This window comes from Ochotona princeps, chromosome 24, assembly GCF_030435755.1.
Source record: "Ochotona princeps isolate mOchPri1 chromosome 24, mOchPri1.hap1, whole genome shotgun sequence".
Lineage (NCBI taxonomy): Eukaryota > Metazoa > Chordata > Mammalia > Lagomorpha > Ochotonidae > Ochotona > Ochotona princeps.
The window spans coordinates 4,501,325-4,519,873 of record NC_080855.1 but is presented as its reverse complement, the minus strand read 5'-3'; the positions used below and the strand labels follow the sequence as shown (position 1 = coordinate 4,519,873).

Genomic DNA, 18,549 nt, shown 5'->3' with positions numbered 1-18,549 from the left:
GAGGTACATGAGAAAGATCTTCCACACACTGGTTCATTCTCTAAATGGCTAGGGTTGGGCTGGTCTGAAACCTGGAGCCAGGAGCTTCTTCTAAGTTTCCCACGTTTGTGCTGGGACCCAAGGATTTAGAAGACATGCTTTCCAGGCACCTTAGCAGGGGGCTGGATTGAAAGTGGAGCATCTGGGACTCGAACCCATTCCCACACGGGATGCCAGCGCTTACAAGGTGAGGATTTAGCCGGTGAGCCATAGTGCTATTCCCCCCGGCAGGTTTTTAAAACCACTCACAAAAGACCTTCAGGTAAAGCTCAATAGTCTTAAATCCTGAAACTCCCCAACTTAGTCTTGTGTTTCCTCAGGTACTTAAGTGCCTGATGCCCAGTGCCACGGCCACATCCTGAAGAAGCTGCAACCAGGCCAGGCAACACTAATGAACACTACCCAGGCCCTGAGCACTGTGCTGACCCAGGAATTCCGAGATTGAGCTGGGACCTTGATGTTGGTTAGGGTTATTTGCGTCTTTAAATTAGCCCGGCCACATTTTCTAAGAGGCTAGCGTTGGTAGGATGAGCTGACACCATGGAGCCGTGGTTCCCTTCTTGTGAGGGTGAGCATGGAGCTGATTCTAGTGGGAACCGGCGGTTCAGGGCACGGCAAGTGCAGGACCAAGACCATGCCAGGCCCAACTCTCTGTAGCAGGGTTCCAGGCTTTGGCCCCCTGGAATTCCAAGCCAGGAGCCGCAGAAGGCTGCCCACCTGCGGCGTCCTCACGGGTCTGCTCGCGCCCCTGGAGCCGCTAAGTCAGACGTGGCCTGCGTGGTCGTGGGCGGGAAGGGGGCGCGGTGTGGCGTTGGACGAGCTGACGTGGGTCAGGGTCGCGCGGAGGCAGCGGCGACGCGCAGCGACACCGCGGACCCAGGCGAGGACGTGCAAGCCGCGGCGCCCGCACCTAGCGCATCAGAGCGGCCGCCGAGCCCGGAGCCTGCTCGCTGGGGGTCCCGCCATGGCCCCAGCCGTGTGGTCGCGCCTCGGCCACCTGCTGTGGCTCACCTGCATGCTGTGCTCAGCCCCCGCGAGGGTAGCCGCAGGTAAGGCACTGTGCGGGCCCGTCCTGGGCTGCGGAGGTGGCGCCGGGTGCCCTGGCGCGCCTCCCACGTTCCCAGGGGCGCCTCATCGGCCTCACTTCCTCCCTCTTCGGAGTTACCCCGCCCTGGAACTGCGGGCGGGGAGCCTCCCCGGGGGTTCCACTTCCACGCTGGAGCATCCTACCCTTGGGGAGCACGGGGGTGATGGGCAGGAGGAGGAAAGACACGCATACCTCCTGGGTCCCGGGGAGAGCCTGGCAAGGCCGGGGATGAGGGTGGGGGTGAAAGGTGCCTAGGCAAGTGATGACGCCACAGGCCCCTCCCCCTCCAGGTTCACTCACGGAGTCATGTTTTCTCCCCAAAACGTCGCGGAGAGATCCCGTTTACGGTGGACAGAGCTGGAATGGGGAGGGGGGATGTTACAGTGTCGACCGAGGAGGCCTCTGGGCCATTTCTTCTCCTCTGGGAGTGATTTCTAAAATGGATCCTGAACGGTCGGGTTCTTCAGAGCGCCCACCTCCCCCTCAGCCCACCTTGCTGGCGCACTGGAAGGGAGGGACTGGGCAGGTGGGCAGCAGCGCCCAGCTTTCTCCCTTCCCCCAAAGGGAATGATGGAGAGAGGAGTGCACCCTCACAGGCTCATGCAGGTCTGACCAAGGCAAGCCATCCGTAAGAGGGACTGGGTCGCCCTCCCAGGAGGCCCTCCGCACCCCAGAATCTCATACAGAAAGGTGGGGGTCTGTAGTCTGCAGGTTTGGAATGTGCCCAGAAAGGAGTAGTCTTAAGACGGAAAACAAATTAAAAGAGTGGTTCCCTTCTCAGCAGGGGCTGTGACACACAGAAGGGTGCAGTGCACCCTTGACACCCAGAAATTTGGAGTGCTCAAAAACCCCACAGGCCTCCTGGGCGCCTCCCACTGCAGGGGTTGGCATGTCCAGGCCACAAACTGCACCATTGGGTCATCATAGAAACACGCCAACTCAAAGACTGGAGAACTGGAGTAGTGGCTTTCTAGAACATTCATTTGCTGTGTCTAGAACTCCATTGGCTGTGTTGCTGGTCAGTGTTAGAACCGTGGAAGCCCTGGAAGCATGAGAGAGTTTGTTCCTGTGCCAGGTTGAGGGGAGGGAAAGTGGCCCCTTCCCTGTTTGCTTTGGTCCCCTCAGCTTTGGGATGCCTGGGGTCACCTGTGGAGTCTGCTCCCCACTCCCTTCCCTGGCCCTAGGCCCTGCCTTTGCTGCTACAGAGGCCTGGGAACATGAATTTGCATGAGGACAGCAACAGGCTGGGCTTGCTTCCTTCAGCTGGGCCACGGAGCTCCCAGGGCTCCCAGAGACCATAGTCAAAGCCAGTGTGGGGGGGGGGGACGCAAGTGACTTGGGAGCTGGCAACTGGCAGCTGGCTGGGTCGGTTAAAGGGGGTGGGGCTCCCCAGAGCTGGCCGGAGCCTGCAGCTGCTGTGCCCCGACCCTCCCTCCAGGCAGCCCCAGCTGGCTGCCCACCTGGTCCCATTCCCTTGGCAACGGATCGACCTGGAACTGACACGCCCCAGCTCGCTGTGGATGCTGGGTGGCCATTAGCGTGCAGCTGAACATCCCTGCCACCTGCCAGCCTCGCTCTGGCCCACGCTTCCTGACTTGAGGGGAGGAAGGATGGGAGAAGGCTAGGAGCCCAGGGAGAAGGGAGGAGGCAGCCTGCCCAGACACTGCCTTCCTGACAGAAAGGGGAAAACTGCAGCCGGGGGTGGGAGCTGGGTGGCCCCTGCTGGCCTTGGGTCCCCCAGTGAGACACACGCATTTCCTTGGAAAAGCCTCCTCCACTGTTCCAGGGGTGGGGCGTTCCGGGGGTGATGACTGCACTGGCACTTGGCATCTGGGTTCCAGTGACTGTGTAAGTCACGTCCCTGAAGCAAAGAGATTCCAAACGGACATGTATGACATGGACACGAGGACTGGCCAGACCCTGAGTCCCAGCTGCTGTGGGCCAGGGGGACACGTATGACATGGACACGAGGACTGGCCAGAGCCCGAGTCCCAGCTGCTGTGGGCCAGGGGGACACGTATGACATGGACACGAGGACTGGCCAGAGCCCGAGTCCCAGCTGCTGTGGGCCAGGGGGACACGTATGACATGGACACGAGGACTGGCCAGAGCCCGAGTCCCAGCTGCTGTGGGCCAGGGGGACACGTATGACATGGACACGAGGACTGGCCAGAGCCCGAGTCCCAGCTGCTGTGGGCCAGAGGGACACGTATGACATGGACACGAGGACTGGCCAGACCCTGAGTCCCAGCTGCTGTGAGCCAGGGGGACACGTATGACATGGACACGAGGACTGGCCAGACCCTGAGTCCCAGCTGCTGTGAGCCAGGGGGACACGTATGACATGGACACGAGGACTGGCCAGAGCCCTGAGTCCCAGCTGCTGTGGGCCAGGGGGACACGTATGACATGGACACGAGGACTGGCCAGAGCCCGAGTCCCAGCTGCTGTGGGCCAGGGGGACACGTATGACATGGACACGAGGACTGGCCAGAGCCCGAGTCCCAGCTGCTGTGGGCCAGGGGGACACGTATGACATGGACACGAGGACTGGCCAGAGCCCGAGTCCCAGCTGCTGTGGGCCAGGGGGACACGTATGACATGGACACGAGGACTGGCCAGAGCCCGAGTCCCAGCTGCTGTGGGCCAGGGGGACACGTATGACATGGACACGAGGACTGGCCAGAGCCCGAGTCCCAGCTGCTGTGGGCCAGAGGGACACGTATGACATGGACACGAGGACTGGCCAGACCCTGAGTCCCAGCTGCTGTGAGCCAGGGGGACACGTATGACATGGACACGAGGACTGGCCAGAGCCCTGAGTCCCAGCTGCTGTGGGCCAGGGGGACACGTATGACATGGACACGAGGACTGGCCAGAGCCCGAGTCCCAGCTGCTGTGGGCCAGGGGGACACGTATGACATGGACACGAGGACTGGCCAGAGCCCGAGTCCCAGCTGCTGTGGGCCAGGGGGACACGTATGACATGGACACGAGGACTGGCCAGAGCCCGAGTCCCAGCTGCTGTGGGCCAGGGGGACACGTATGACATGGACACGAGGACTGGCCAGAGCCCGAGTCCCAGCTGCTGTGGGCCAGAGGGACACGTATGACATGGACACGAGGACTGGCCAGACCCTGAGTCCCAGCTGCTGTGAGCCAGGGGGACACGTATGACATGGACACGAGGACTGGCCAGAGCCCTGAGTCCCAGCTGCTGTGGGCCAGGGGGACACGTATGACATGGACACGAGGACTGGCCAGAGCCCGAGTCCCAGCTGCTGTGGGCCAGGGGGACACGTATGACATGGACACGAGGACTGGCCAGAGCCCGAGTCCCAGCTGCTGTGGGCCAGGGGGACACGTATGACATGGACACGAGGACTGGCCAGAGCCTGAGTCCCAGCTGCTGTGGGCCAGAGGGACACGTATGACATGGACACGAGGACTGGCCAGAGCCCGAGTCCCAGCTGCTGTGGGCCAGGGGGACACGTATGACATGGACACGAGGACTGGCCAGAGCCCAAGTCCCAGCTGCTGTGGGCCAGGGGGACACGTATGACATGGACACGAGGACTGGCCAGAGCCCAAGTCCCAGCTGCTGTGGGCCAGGGGGACACGTATGACATGGACACAAGGACTGGCCAGAGCCCTGAGTCCCAGCTGCTGTGGGCCAGAGGAGCCATCGCTGACCTCCTGTTTTTGCTGAAAGTCGAGCATGTGTCCTGTGAGCTCCTTCTGGGCAGGAGTCTGGGAATTCTACCCCCACACCCTGGCAGCGGTAGGGTCAATAGCAACTGAGCGGGTGGGTGAGCTCCTGGGGCAGTGCCTGACGCCTCAGCAACAGCCAACATGGCAAACCTGCTGGTCCACGGGGGACCCAGAAGTGAGCCCGGCCCTCAAGGAGCTCCAGACAATGCGAGGGGAGATGTGGAAACTTTGGGTTCCCCGTGGATTAATGATGGTGGTATGTTCGGGCTGTTAGGTGAGAGGAACCAGGAAGGCTTCCTGGAAGAGGTGCTCCCCACAGACTAGCAGGTGGGAAGGGTGTTGTGGGGCAGTATATGCAAAGGACGGAACCTGTGGGGGCAACTGCGTGCAAGATAGAGAGCTCTTCCATCTGTGGGTTTACTCCTGATCAACGGCCAGAGCTGAGCCAATCCAAAGCCAGGAGCCAGGAGCCAGGAGCTTCTCCTGGGTCTCCCATGTGGGTGCAGAGGCCCGGGGACATGGACCAGCTTTCACTGTCCTCGACACAGCTGTAGGGAGCTAGATGGGAAGTGGAGCAGCCAGGACTCAAACCGGTGCCCATTTGGGATGCCAGCACCACAGGTAGAAGCCTAAACTATTATGCCGTGACACCAACTCCTTCCACAGACTTTTCGAAGATTCTTTGTATTACTGTTATAGTGGGAATGAATTTATTTAGTTATGCATGTATGCATGTATTTGAAAGGCAGAGTTATAGAGAGAAGGAGGGAGAGAGATCTTCCATCCACTGGTTCACTCCTAAATGGCTACAAGAGTTAGAGCTAGACCAGGCTGAAGCCAAAATCTTGGCCGTGATGGACTTGGAAATGCAACCCAGGGAGAAAGGGACCAGAGGGGACCAAAGGGCCCTCACGGGCTCTGCTTGGAAGGCCACAGATCTTAGTTGCTGATCCACAGCTGCCTACAGCAGGGAGGGCTAAGGCAGCTGTGTTTTCCCTCCCATTCCATGTACAGAATTTGAACCCTCTGCCATAGGGGAGTGAGTGGTGGCACTTCCTTGATAATAGTTGTCCAGCAGGGTCAGCTCCAGCTCCCTACCCCCAGGGGACCACAGGTCACTTTCCTAAGTCCAGGCGTGAGTCTGGTCATGTCTGAGCCACACAGGTGGCCTGTAAGGCTTAGCCCGCCTGATGTCAGGAGAAAGCACAGCGCGAGTGGGGGAGGGGAGACAGCGCCACGGCTCACAGGTTAATCCTCCACCTTCAAGCATTGGCATCCCATATGAGTGGCAGTTCTTCTCCCTGCTGCTCCACTTCCCATCCAGCTCCCTGCCTGTGGCCTGGGAAAGCAGTGGAGGACAGCCCAAAGCCTTGGGACCCTGCACCCGTGTGGGAGACCTGGAAGAGGCTCCTGGTTCCTGACTTTGCATCAGCTCAACTCAGCTCCGGCCATTGTAGCCATCTAGGGAGCTCTTTCTCAGTCTCTCCTTCTCTCTATAAATCTGCCTTTCCAATAAAAATAAATACCTTTTAAAAAAAATACAACGTGGTAATAGTTAAGAAGCTGTCATTTAGAGCCAGGTTTGACAGTCATTAGCCTTAGTATGACCTTTAAGGCCTGTCCCCTGAGCTGCCCAGGGCTCAGTCTACCTGGAAGATGGCCCCTTGCTAAGACAGGCTGTGTTTCTGGACTCTAGGCCTGTATGAGCTCAACCTGACCACCGACGGCCAGGCCACCACAGGAACAGAGATGACCATCTCAGCCAGCCTGGTGGCCAAGGACAATGGCAGCCTGGCTATGACCCCCGACACTCACCTGTACCGCTTCCACTGGATCCACACTCCGTTGATGCTCACCGGCAAGATGGAGAAGGACCTCACCTCCACCATTCGCCTGGTGGGCCACCTGCCCGGCAACTTCCCCATCTCCGTGTGGGTCACCGCCACCGACTGCTGGATGTGCCAGCCGGTGACCAGGAGCTTCGCCGTGGTCTCCATCACAGGTACAGGTGCAGCTGTCCCGTTGGCTGATCTGCCCCCAACAGCACACTGTAGCAGGGAGCACTCAGCCTGCTGTGAATCAAGTGAAGGCGAATTAGGCAGCCCCCCACCCCACTCCTGCCAGGGCTCTTTCTCTGTGATCAGAACATCCATTGCTGGAGAGGTTGTGCTGATTCGGACAGCACACGTGGCTGCCAGGGGAACAGACTACGCAGCGTCTTGGAGAGGAGCTGATCAGTATGTATTCGTGGGTGTGAATTACTCTAGACTTTGGTCCACGCTTTCATGCACGGCTGCTTTCTCCTGTCTCCCCGTCTCTCTCTGTATGTTTTATCTGGCACCTGTATCTACCTTTATCTGTCTTTTCTATCCTGTATCTTCTTTATCTTCTGTCAATTGTCTCTCTTATTCTAACAGCTCTCTCTCCTCCTAGCCTTGTAGAATTGACAACTCAATCAAGAATTTATCTTCAGGAAATAAACTTCTGCTTAGAGGATGCTTTAATGTGCTCAGGTGTTCATACTAGAAAAACGAAAGATTCACAAACTAAGTATGGAGCCTTTAGGGGACTGGTTGAATGTGTCGTGATAATTTGTGCACCTTGTAATAAGTGCCTTGTTGTCTGTAGTGTCTCGGGCATTACCCGTGTGTACTTGTGAAATAAAACAAAACACGGATTTGTAGAATAAATTTGATAAATCACGTTTGCCATAGATATATGTGAAGCACAGAGAAATACTCAAAGTTCCTCACCATGTCAGGGCTGGCAGTGTTTGAATGGTAGGCCATTTCTTTCCTTAAAAAAAAAAAATTCCTACGTTTGAATATACCCAATGAGGCTCTACTGAGCATGCCTCACTTTTGGCTCTGGTAGGGGGAGAAAAAAATCAGCATTGAGTGTTGTTTTCTTGGTGGACTCAGAAAACGTTCTCAGCTGTTTCCCTCAAGTTCCCTTCAACTGAGCCTGTCCTCAGGTCCTCACAGTGACCGAAGGCTCAGGGTCCTAGTGAAAGGAGGATGTGCTGGGAGCGGAAGCCACACCCGTGCTGTGCACCGTGGTTCTTCACCCGCATCCCTCAGCGGAGAGGGACATGTGGGGTCCCCTGTCCCCCACCCCGCTCTGCCCACAAGCTCCCTGGCCGCCTGTGCCTGCCTGGACTCACCCTTCCCTGTTTCTCACAGACTCCCTGGTGGGGAACCTCATGGTCACCCAGAACAGCTCCCTGCCCTGGCCCAGCTCCTACCTCACCAAGACGGTCCTCAAAGCCTCCTTCGTGCTGCACGACCCCAGCGACTTCTTCAAGCACGCCTCGTTCCTCTACAGCTGGGACTTTGGAGACGGGTATGTCCTTGGCCCCTTGGCCCCTGCAGGGGCCCTGTTCTGGTCTCTCCTCCTCCTTTCTCCCCACCACCTCCCCAGACATTCTTCCTCCAGTACCTGCTGAACGCCAGGCCCCCAGATCCCTGAATGCCAGGCCTCGGGGTCCCTGGGTGAACCTGCCCAGGAGGGTCATGGCCTGCTAAAGGAGGCAGCCCCCTGAGGGAAGGCCAGGGTCAGGAGGGGTTTTGCCCAGCAGCCACCACAGATGCTTCATTTCCTTGACCTTTGACCCTACCTACAAAACTGGTGGTATGCTACCAAGACCACACTGAAGGTCAGCTAAAGGCTAGAGAACTTTCCAGAACCACTGAAAGCTGCTGTAGTTATAGCTTACTTCTTCTTCTTATTATTATTATTAATGTATTGAGAGGCTCTGAGAACTACAGAAACAGACAGGAAGCTCCTATCTGGTGTTTTACAGTCGCACATGCCTGCAATGGCTCCAGACCAGGGGCTGAGGCCAGGGTCCAAAGCCAGGATCCAGGAACTCATGCTGTGTGGGCAGCAGGAGTCCAGTTCTCACTGGACTAGCAGGGTCTGCGTTTGTCAGAACCCCAGAAGCTGGGGTTAGGAACCAGGGATGTGGGACGACAGTACCACCGCATCACAGATGATTGCCAATCTGGTGGTTGGGGGGAGGGAGAGGAGCCAGCAGAGCCTGTTGAGTTAAGGTCCTGCCCTTGTGATTTCATTTAAACTTTAAGGGTCTATCCCCAGATACAGTCACCTTGGGGCCTAGGGATTCAGAGCATTGTATTTGGAGCTGCATCAAATAAGCACAGGTAACTGCCTGTGTGTTGAAGCTTAGGCCAAGAGACAGCAGGTGACCTAAGGCCCTTTAGGCAAACAAGGACATCCTACCAAGTCAGGATTTTAAAATAAGACTCTTGGGCCTGGCGCAGTAGCCTAATGGCTAAAATCCTCGCCTTGCATGTGCCAGAATCCCATATGGGTGCTGGTTTGTGTCCTGGTGGCCCCACTTCCCATCCTGTTCCCTGCTTGCTGGGAAAGCAGCGGTGGATGGCCCAAGGCCTTGGGACCCTGCACCTGCAAGGGAGACCTGGAAGAGGCTTCTGGCTCCTGGCTTTGGAGTGGCGCAGCTCTGGCTGTTGCAGCCAATTGGAGAGTGAATCAACGGACAGAAGATCTTCCTCTCTGTCTCTTCTCCTTTATGAATATCTGACTTTCCAATAAAAAAAAAAAGTCTTAAAAAAATAAGACCCTTAAAAGCAAATTTTGGGGGCAAAAGTCACTTAAAACTATAATGTACATAAAGCTGTGGAGAGTGAGTCCAAAGCTGTCACCAGAGTCCGATTTGTCCCTTTCAGTGTTTTAGTTATTAAGAAAGAATGAAAAGCCCTCAAGGAGTGAGAAGAAGGAAAAAAGATCCCATGCATCAGAATTTGGATGAAAAAATTAATAAATTCCAAAGCATGAATTAGAAAATAGAAAATCAGAACTGACAAGTTCAAAACTGTGTTTTAGAAATAAAGTATAAAATCCTCAAGCTAGTATTAACTTCTTCAGATGAGAAAATGCACATGCATACACACATTAAAAATCATTTAGAAAGTGGTAAACACTGTAAAGGTTTTTAAAATTATAATGCTTTGTACAGTTCAAAACATCATGCTTCATTTTTGAAAATGTCACTGAATGGAATTGACTTTCTTGGAAAATGTAAATTGCCAGAATTGAAGGGAAAGAAGAACATGTGGTAAGAAAATTATCTCCTTTTTTTAAAAAAAAAATTATGTGTTTGAAAGGCAGAGTGAGAGAAAATGAGAGATCTCCCAGTCACTGGTTCATTCCCTAATGCGACAAGAGACGGGGCTGTACCAAGTAGAAGCTAGGAGCCTGATGAGCTTTTCCAGGTCCCCTCATGCGTGTGGGGGCCCAGGCACTTGGGTCATTCTCCACTGCTTTCCCAGGCGCATCAGCACGGAGCCAGATCAGAAGTGGAGCAGCCAAGATTCGAACCCATGCCCTTATGGGATACTGGCATTGCAGATGGCGGTTTAACGCACTGTGCTACAGTGCCTGCCCCTAATTTTGCACTTTCAAAGACCCTGTAATTTGGGGCAGGCATTTGACAGTGGTCAGGATGTTGTTGGGAATGCCCATGGCAGAATGCTGGGTTCAAGTTCCACCTCCGCTTCCAGGCCCAACTTCCTGCTGATACCCATCCTGGGAGGCAGCAGCCATGGTCCTGGTATTTTAGGACTACGATATGTCACACACACGCACACACAAAGATTCACAGCTTTGGAGCTATGAGCAAAGCTCTTAGGGCAGTTAGAAAAAGTAAGAATAAAGGCTAAGAATTTAGGCTAAAGTTGCAGGATCCACAGACTCTGCTGAGACCTTATAATAATAATAAAAAAGGAGAATTTCTCGATATTATAAGTAGAGGCAAAGGGACCGTAAAGCAGGATGATGAAGGCCGGGTGGAGACTGGAGCTGAGAATGCGTTCATCCACAGATGTGAGAAGCGGTTCCTGGAGTGGGCAGTTAGCCTGAAGTGCCAGTCGTATTCAGAGGGAGAAGTCCACTTCCCTCCCTGGTTCCGACTTCCTGCCCCTGCGGTCCTCAGGAGGCAGCAGGTGATGAAGCAAGCGGATGGGTTCCTGCCTTCCATGTGGGACACCTAGATTGTGTGTCTGACTCTGGTCCCAGCCCCGGCCTGTGGATGGGATCTAGGATTGATTTATTCAAAAGGTATAGTTACAGAGAGATTCCATCCACTGGTTCACTCTCAGAATAGCCACGATGGTCCTGGACTGTGCCAAGCAGAAACCACGAGCCCGGAGCATGTTCCTGGTCTCCCACGTGGGTGCAGCGGTCCAAGCACTTGGCCATCCTCTGCTGCTTTCCCAGATGCCTGGCAGGGAGCGGGATCATAAGTGGAGCAGCGGGTCTGGCACGGTAACCTAATGGCTCAGTTGCACGTGCTGGGATCCCATGTGGGCGCCGGTTCTAATCCCAGCAGCTCCACTTCCCATCCAGCTCCCTGCTTGTGGCCTGGGAAGGCAGTGGAGGACGGCCCAAAGCTTTGGGACCCTGTGCCCATGTGGGTGACTGTTGCTGTCCCACAGCAATGGACTTGGTGCACGGAGCCGATAATAACACGCGTGGACTTGACTGACGGTCAAAGCCGAAGTTTATTAGTGGCATCGACTTTATACACTGAGGGTCATGTGGGGGTGAGGGAGGAGGTATTGAGCTTATTGACAAAACCCATCAACAGTTTCTATAATTTTGTTTAAAACTCCTTTTGTTTTGTATATTCTACCAAGTGTTCTCACACACATGCTGTCCACTCAACTGTTCTTATACAAATGATATCCAATCAGGTATACAAAACGTAGCCATTCAGTTGTTCTCATGCAAATCCAATCAACTGTAATCCTGTGCTCGCTGACCTGCTAGGGTCACAATGTCCTCCTACAGGAGACCTGGCTCCTGGCTTCGGATCGGCACAACTCTGGCCGTTGCAGCTGCTTGGGGAGTGAATCAACGGATGGAAGATCTTCCTTTCTGTCTCTCCTCCCCTCTGTATATCTGATTAAAAAGGGAAAAAAAGTGGAGCAGCTGGGACTCAAACTGGCACCCCTATGGGATGCTGGCTCTATAGCACCAGTCCCCCGTCACCTGTTGATATACATTAGTCCATGCTAACAGTGGCATGTACAGCTAGTTAAACAAAAACTATTTAATAAATGGTACTGGGGCAGTTATTTAAGTATTTGGGAGGAAAAACAACCCAATCCCTAATAAGGGTCATTTTACAGGGGTTAAAAAAATTAGACATAATTTCTCATAGATTGAAATGCAGGGGATCAGCTGTGTTTGAACAATCTGACAGTGATAAAAGAATTTTTAGAATCAAAGCAAAAATAGACACTTGGACAATTTGCCAGATTCAGGTATCACCGGAATTAAACATTTCAGCACATAGGGAAGTAAGTCAGAGCGGGCGTTTACACTGGGAACGAGAAGTTCTGACAACCCCATCCTATGCAAAGAGCATCAGTCTGTCAACATGTTCCTATTGGAGTGACTCAGCGACTCGTGGGGAGGAGCTTGGTGCTGTGCACCTGCTGTGCTCTGTCATCCCCAGGGAGGGAGGGAGGGAGCTGAGATTCATGCCTGGGTGTGTCCTCACTCTCCTCCCACAAACACCAGGCTTTATCCAGACTCCTGGCTGGAGTGCTGAGTGCTTCCCGAGCAGGTTACAGGCACCTGTTGCCAGCAGCTCTCCCACCTGCCACTTAGAGACATGAAGGATTTGCAGGTGCGGGCATTGGAGGAGGTACTGACCGTTGGCCTGTCAGACCCATGGGCGGGCGGCTGGGGTTAAGGCGCCACATGGCACAGCCACATCCCCTATCAGTGCCTGGGTCTGGATTCAATTTCTGGCTTCAGCTTCTTTCTGGTATGTTCCTGGGAAGGCAGCAGGTGATGGCTCAAGTGCTTGAGTCCCTACAACCACGCTCCCCTGGGAGATCTGGATCTGTTCTCACCTCCTGGAATCAGCCTGGTTTAGCAATCAACTGTCCTGGGCATCTGGAGTGTGAACCAGCAGCTGCAAGATCTCTCTGTCTTTTTTAAAATGCATTTATTATTTTTATTTGAAGAGCAGAGTTATAGAGCGGGAAAGAGAGACAAAGAGAGTCTTCCATTCACTGTTCCACTACCCAAATAGCCACAGTGGTTGGAGCTGAACCGATCCAAAGCCAGGAGCAAGGGGGCTCTTCTGGATCTCCCACATGGTTGTAGGGGCCCAAACATTTGGGCCGTCTTCTTCTGCTTTCCTAGGAACATTAACGTGGAGATAAATCAGAAGTGGAGCAACTGGGACTTGAACTGGCATTCCTGGGGATGCCAGTGCCACAAGCGGAAGCTTCATGCGCTACGGCATGGTGCCGGTGCCAAGATCTCTTTTGGCTTGTCTCTTTGTCTTTCAAATGAATAAATGAATACATAAACTGTGGGTGATTCTGCTGACCTGCCATGCTGAGTACCTTATCAGCTGCCCCTGGCTGAGGCCGGTGGGCTGTCACCGCTGCTGTCTGGGGACTGCAGAATCTGCCATCCATAGCAGAGCCTGAACTGCCCTCCCTGGTTTCAGTTTGTTCATCTGTGAAATGGGCCAGCCATGCTGGTGTCCTGACTGGCTCTGTGGGTGGAGCGTGCTGCCACCATGACAGTTGTACAAATTACTAGCCTACATGTCTCTATCTGGCCATGCCAGACTCTCAGAGGTCCCAGGTGTCCCTTCTGAGCATAAGAAGGGGACACAGTCCTGTCCTCTGTCTCTTCCCTCCACCCTCTCGCAGGACCCTGATGGTGACGGAGGACCCTGTGGTCTATTATAACTATTCGATTATCGGGACCTTCACAGTGAAGCTCAACGTGGTGGCCGAGTGGGAACAAGCAAGACTGGATGCCACCAAGGGCATCGTCCAGAAGACCGGCGACTTCTCTGCCTCACTGAAGCTGCAGGGTGGGCTCCCCACCCTCTTGAGCAGCCCAGGGTGGGCTCCCCACCCCCTTGAGGAGCCCTGGACCCTGCCTGTCAAGGTGGCAGGAGTCCTCCAGGCCAGTAGCAGCCCCAGCTCAGGTGTACTGGCTGCCCTCTTGGGCCCGTAGTTGTCTGAGCAGTGCTGGCCACCGTCCCTACTTAAAAGGGAGTCCGAGGGGTGGAGCTGGCATTTGAATCCAGACCTGCCCACTCTCAGAGCCCAAGCATGGTTTCACATCTGCCCTGCCCACCCCCGGCAGGAGGCCTCAGTCCCTGCTCAGGCAGTGAGCACCTGAGCCCATTGCACTCCAGCTTGGGCAAGGGGAGCCTCTGGTTCTTGCCAAAAGTCGTAGTGATCTTTGCAAGGCATGGCTCATTGCTCGGTGCCTGTGGCCATGGCTCTGAAGTTGTCTCTGCCCGCCCCTCCAGCTTCCTCCTTGTGAGCTGGCTCCAAGCCCACTAGTGACTGTGATGGCTGGGCTCCACGGGTGCCGTAGCCTCCCTTGAGTAGAAGTTACATGGCCCAGGTCCTAGGAACCTCCTCTGTGGTGGCAGCAGCCCTCAGCTACTGACCAGGTCTGACCAAGTCCTCTCTGCTTTGCCAGAAACCCTTCAGGGCATCCAGGTGCTGGGGCCCACACTGATTCAGACCTTCCAAAAGGTTACACTGACCTTAAACTTCCTGGGGAGGTGAGTGAGCCGCCGTGTGCCCCGTCGGTTCCCCCTCCCCATATCCCGCCCCACCATCTCTCTCTCTGTGACAGGTGTCCCAGACATGCCTCATGCCACAACATGGGCCCTCAGCCTAGCAGCTCATGGGAGGAAGGTACCCCCTGTCCTGTGGCTGTGCTGTGGGCAGCACTCAGCCATCATAGCTTGGGTCTCAGGCTCTGTGTCAAGGCTGCAGGGACCTCTGCTGGAAAAGGCCCTCCACGGAGGGGCACGCCAGCAGAGCACAGTGCCCGGGGCTCGGGCTGCACACCACTCGCTCTAGGAGCTGGAACAAGCGGGTGGAAGGCAAGAACCACTGCTTCCCAGGGTCACGTGCAGGGAGGGTAAGGTGGGGTGGCGCAGCAGAGTGGGCACTGCCACTTGGTTGGCAGGAGCAGCCCAGGCTCTGGGCGAGGTTTGAGGCTGGGTTCTCTTCCCTCGGAGACACCCATTCGAGGTAGGCAGTCGGGGCCCAGCTCTCGTCCCACCCACCTCTGCACACAGGAGAGGGATGTGAGGCTACAGCAGAGAGGAAGGAGGGCAGGCCAGGGGACTGAGCTTGGAGGAGGGGGTGTATTTTCCAGCCTGGGAGCCTGTGTTTGCAGAGAGCCAGTGTCCAACGCCTGTGTCCTTCCAGAGCCTGTGTGAATGCCCCCTTCTCAGGGAAGCCCCCCAATTTACTCCTCAAGAATGTGCCCCTGGTACCCCGAGGGGTGTTTCCGTTGGCCTCGCAAGCCTGGGATCCTCCTGGGTGTTTGGGTGGGGCCAGAACACCTGCGCCTCTATGTGGTTTGCTGGTCTGGAACGTGGGGTGTTGAGCACAGCATGGCATCCCCTCCTGGGATGATCTGCTGCCCCGCCGGCCTGCCTCAGCCGGGGTCCATGCCCTTCTCTGATCTGTTTCTGAAGCCTGTCCCCATGCCCCACAGCCCACCCCTGACCGTGTGCTGGCGCCTCAAGGCCGAGTGCCTGCCACTGGAGGAAGGGGAGTGCCAGCCAGTGTCCGTGGCCAGCATGGCCTACAACCTGACCCACAGCTTCCGGGACCCCGGCGACTACTGCTTCAGCATCCGGGCTGAGAACGTCATCAGCAAGACGCACCAGTACCACCGAGTCCAGGTGTGGCCCTCCAGTAAGTGACGGCTGGCTTGCTGTCTGCCGCTCAGTCCTGCTGCCAGCACCAGGCGCCGCTCGGCCAACCCTGCTGGAGCCCACGGCCAACCCCGCCAACATGAACACGTTGAGCAACCTGACTGACCAAGCCACCACCCCATCAACGACCCACACTGCCCACACCATCACCACCAAACTCTGCCAATGGCCAGAACCACCAAGCCTACAGGCACCACCAGCACACGCTCACCGCCACTCAGCTCCCATTATGACCACACACCCGCCAAGCTTACAGACACCACTCCTCAGGCCCACCTCTCGTCACCATCAGGGTCTCCTCTACAAATTCCTAAGACCATGCCCACTGCTCATGCCAACACCCCATGCCAAAGCAGCCACCAGGAGGAACACGATATTGATGCTGTCATCACCATCAGCCTCACTCCCCTCCTGTTGCCACTGTTAAAACAAGCATTGCCAGTGCACCATGGCCCAACTGTCGGGGGCGTGTCAGGAGCCCAGGCGCCACCATCGGGCTGGCCACTCGGGACTGCATTGTGGCCTTCCCCTTATTTCCCTGGGGAACTCTGGGGTTCACAAAAGCGTGTCCTTACACCGAGGAGAAAGATCCCGGAACCCTACGTGGTGGTCTTTCCGTGCCCAGCCTGGTGCCGAAAAGGGGGAAACTAAGGCACAGGGAGGCCACAGGACTGGAGACCAGCTGAGTTCAAAGGCAGGCTTCCGGACACCCAGTCTAGCGTTCTTGTCCAGGCTGAGCAGTCTCTGTGCTGCCTGTGAGCTCATGCTAAAGCCTCCCCACTGCACCTGCCCTCCAGAGGGCACCCAACACTGTTCTTATCTGCTCCACTCTCTGCAGTGCCTGAGCCGATGCCATGTTCCATTCGGGGACCTGGGTGATGTGGCGGGCCTCACTGGTAGCTGGTCGGGAGGCCTTGGGCCCTGAGAGCTCCAGTGCCGCTGGGCATGGAGTACCTGGGCCCCCTAAATTCTGCAGAGGAGACAGGCGGAAAGCTCACTAGTGCCACTTTTCTTCTAAGCAACAGCCTCATGGCAGGAGAGCTGGCCCTGTCCTTCCGGCTGTCACCTCTGCCCTGGGAGCTGACCACTAAGTCCCCGCACCCCAGGGTCGCAGAAGTGACTAATGCTAACTGGGAGACATGCTGGTTTTCCAAGTCCTGGACCTAACCTGTGGTGGCTGCCTAGTTGAGAGGCACCCTGGCGGGGGCGAGGTATCCTCAAGGATCTGAGAACCAGGGTCTGTGCACCAGCTCCCCAGTGTCTTGACTTGCCCTGTCTCGCTCCCAGGCCTGCAGCCGGCCGTCTTTGCCTTCCCATGCGCCACGCTCATCACCGTGATGTTGGCCTTTATCATGTACATGACCCTGCGTAATGCCACCCAGCAGAAGGACATGGTGGAGGTGGGTGTTTGCCAGGGTAGGGGCTGGACCACCAGTTGAGGGTTTGGGGCCCAGTCCAGAATGCCTGGGGTGGGGGTGAGTTGGCAGGGGGTATGTGCCTTGATGTTCTAGTGAGGTATGGGGGAGATGTTTCCGCAAAGGCATCATGACTTACCTCTGTGCACACAGGTGGGGCCAGCCGGACCAGTGAGTTCACCAGGCCTCCTCCCACGGGGCTCCCTGTGGGCAGCTCATTGACGCATGCATGGGGTTTTGTTCACCATAGGTGGCTGATTTTGACTTTTCCCCCATGTCTGACAAGAACCCGGAGCCGCCCTCTGGGGTCAGGTGCTGCTGCCAGGTGTGCTGCGGGCCCTTCCTGCTGGAGACCCATTCCGAGTACCTGGAGGTCGTGCGCGAGAACCATGGGCTGCTCCCACCCCTCTACAAGTCCGTCAAAACTTACACCGTGTGAGTGCCGCCCTCCCACCACGCGAGCTCCATCTCAGCGTGAACTTGACTGCCCACCTGGAGTTGGGGGCAGGGTGTGTGTGTGTATGTGAATGAGGCAGACCCTCCATCTGCACAGCTGCTTGCTGCTGCTGCTGCAGGCTCCTCTTGCCATCCCCCAAGCCCACCTGACCAGTGTAGCCCCAGCCTGCAAGCCCGTCTGTCACCCTCGCCCTGCCGGCCTGCCTAGGAAGAAGATGCCACTGCCGGGGCATGGTTCCTGGTCCTGTCCCTGGGTGGGCATGAGTGCCATCTGTTGGGAGTCACACTTCTCTCCCCTGAGGATGAGTTCATCGAAGACCATTCCCACGGATGGACGAGCCCGCCCGTGAAAGTATCCTGTGGGCCTCTTGTTGTGTATCTGCTGGGTCACCGGCTGCAGCGCACCTGAGTTAGAACTCACATGCAGTTTGGCCCTCTCCCTTTGCCTCTATACCCAGCCCCTCCCTCTGCACAGTGTCCCCAGGGCCACTACCCTCCCTGCCTGTTGGGGGCTGGGTGTGGATGTGGGGCTCCCTATGGGGTAGGGGAGGGAAACCTTGACTCCAAGTGCACAGAGCTGTGTGAGTGTCCTTGTTTTGTGGATAGTTGTAAACTCAACTTCCATTGGGGGAAAAGAGATCCAGCCCCCGGGGAAACTTGGTTCTTGTGTCAGGGGAGCAGGTGGCAGTGTGTGGCATTCCCCAGGGGAAGGGAACAGCACGGGTGATGCTGTCTGAGCAGGGCAGCCAGTGCACCGCTCAGCCTCTCCCCGGCCCAGTGTGCTGGGGGGCAGGCAGTGGAGTGACTTCCAGGAGCAAGGATCCACCCAGGCAGGCAGCTGCACATGCTGGAGGGGATGGGCAGGGCCCCGGGGGACAGGGCCCTGTCACCATCACCATTTGCCCTCAGACATGGAACTGTGCTAGAATCCATCATCGTCATGAACTGCTGCCATTCCTGCCAAATAAAGTTCATGTGCTTTGAATATCACCAGCCACCTGCCTCGTGGCCAGGGTCTCTGTCACCTATGGACCCTGGGTTCTCACAGCCAGCAAGGTCATACCTGGATGCAG

At 56.2% G+C, this 18,549-nt stretch overlaps 1 protein-coding gene across 1 annotated transcript; it reads left to right on the top strand.

Annotated features, from left to right (window-relative positions):
* Positions 1-986: 986 nt before the first annotated feature.
* Positions 987-17,584, top strand: TMEM130 (transmembrane protein 130). The gene is made up of 8 exons (XM_004599283.2): positions 987-1,088; positions 6,534-6,839; positions 8,020-8,179; positions 13,558-13,724; positions 14,348-14,432; positions 15,383-15,585; positions 16,893-17,005; positions 17,307-17,584. The coding sequence occupies exons 1-8, from the start codon at positions 1,004-1,006 to the stop codon at positions 17,457-17,459; spliced, it is 1,272 nt and encodes a 423-aa protein (XP_004599340.2). The 5' UTR covers positions 987-1,003; the 3' UTR covers positions 17,460-17,584.
* Positions 17,585-18,549: the final 965 nt, after the last annotated feature.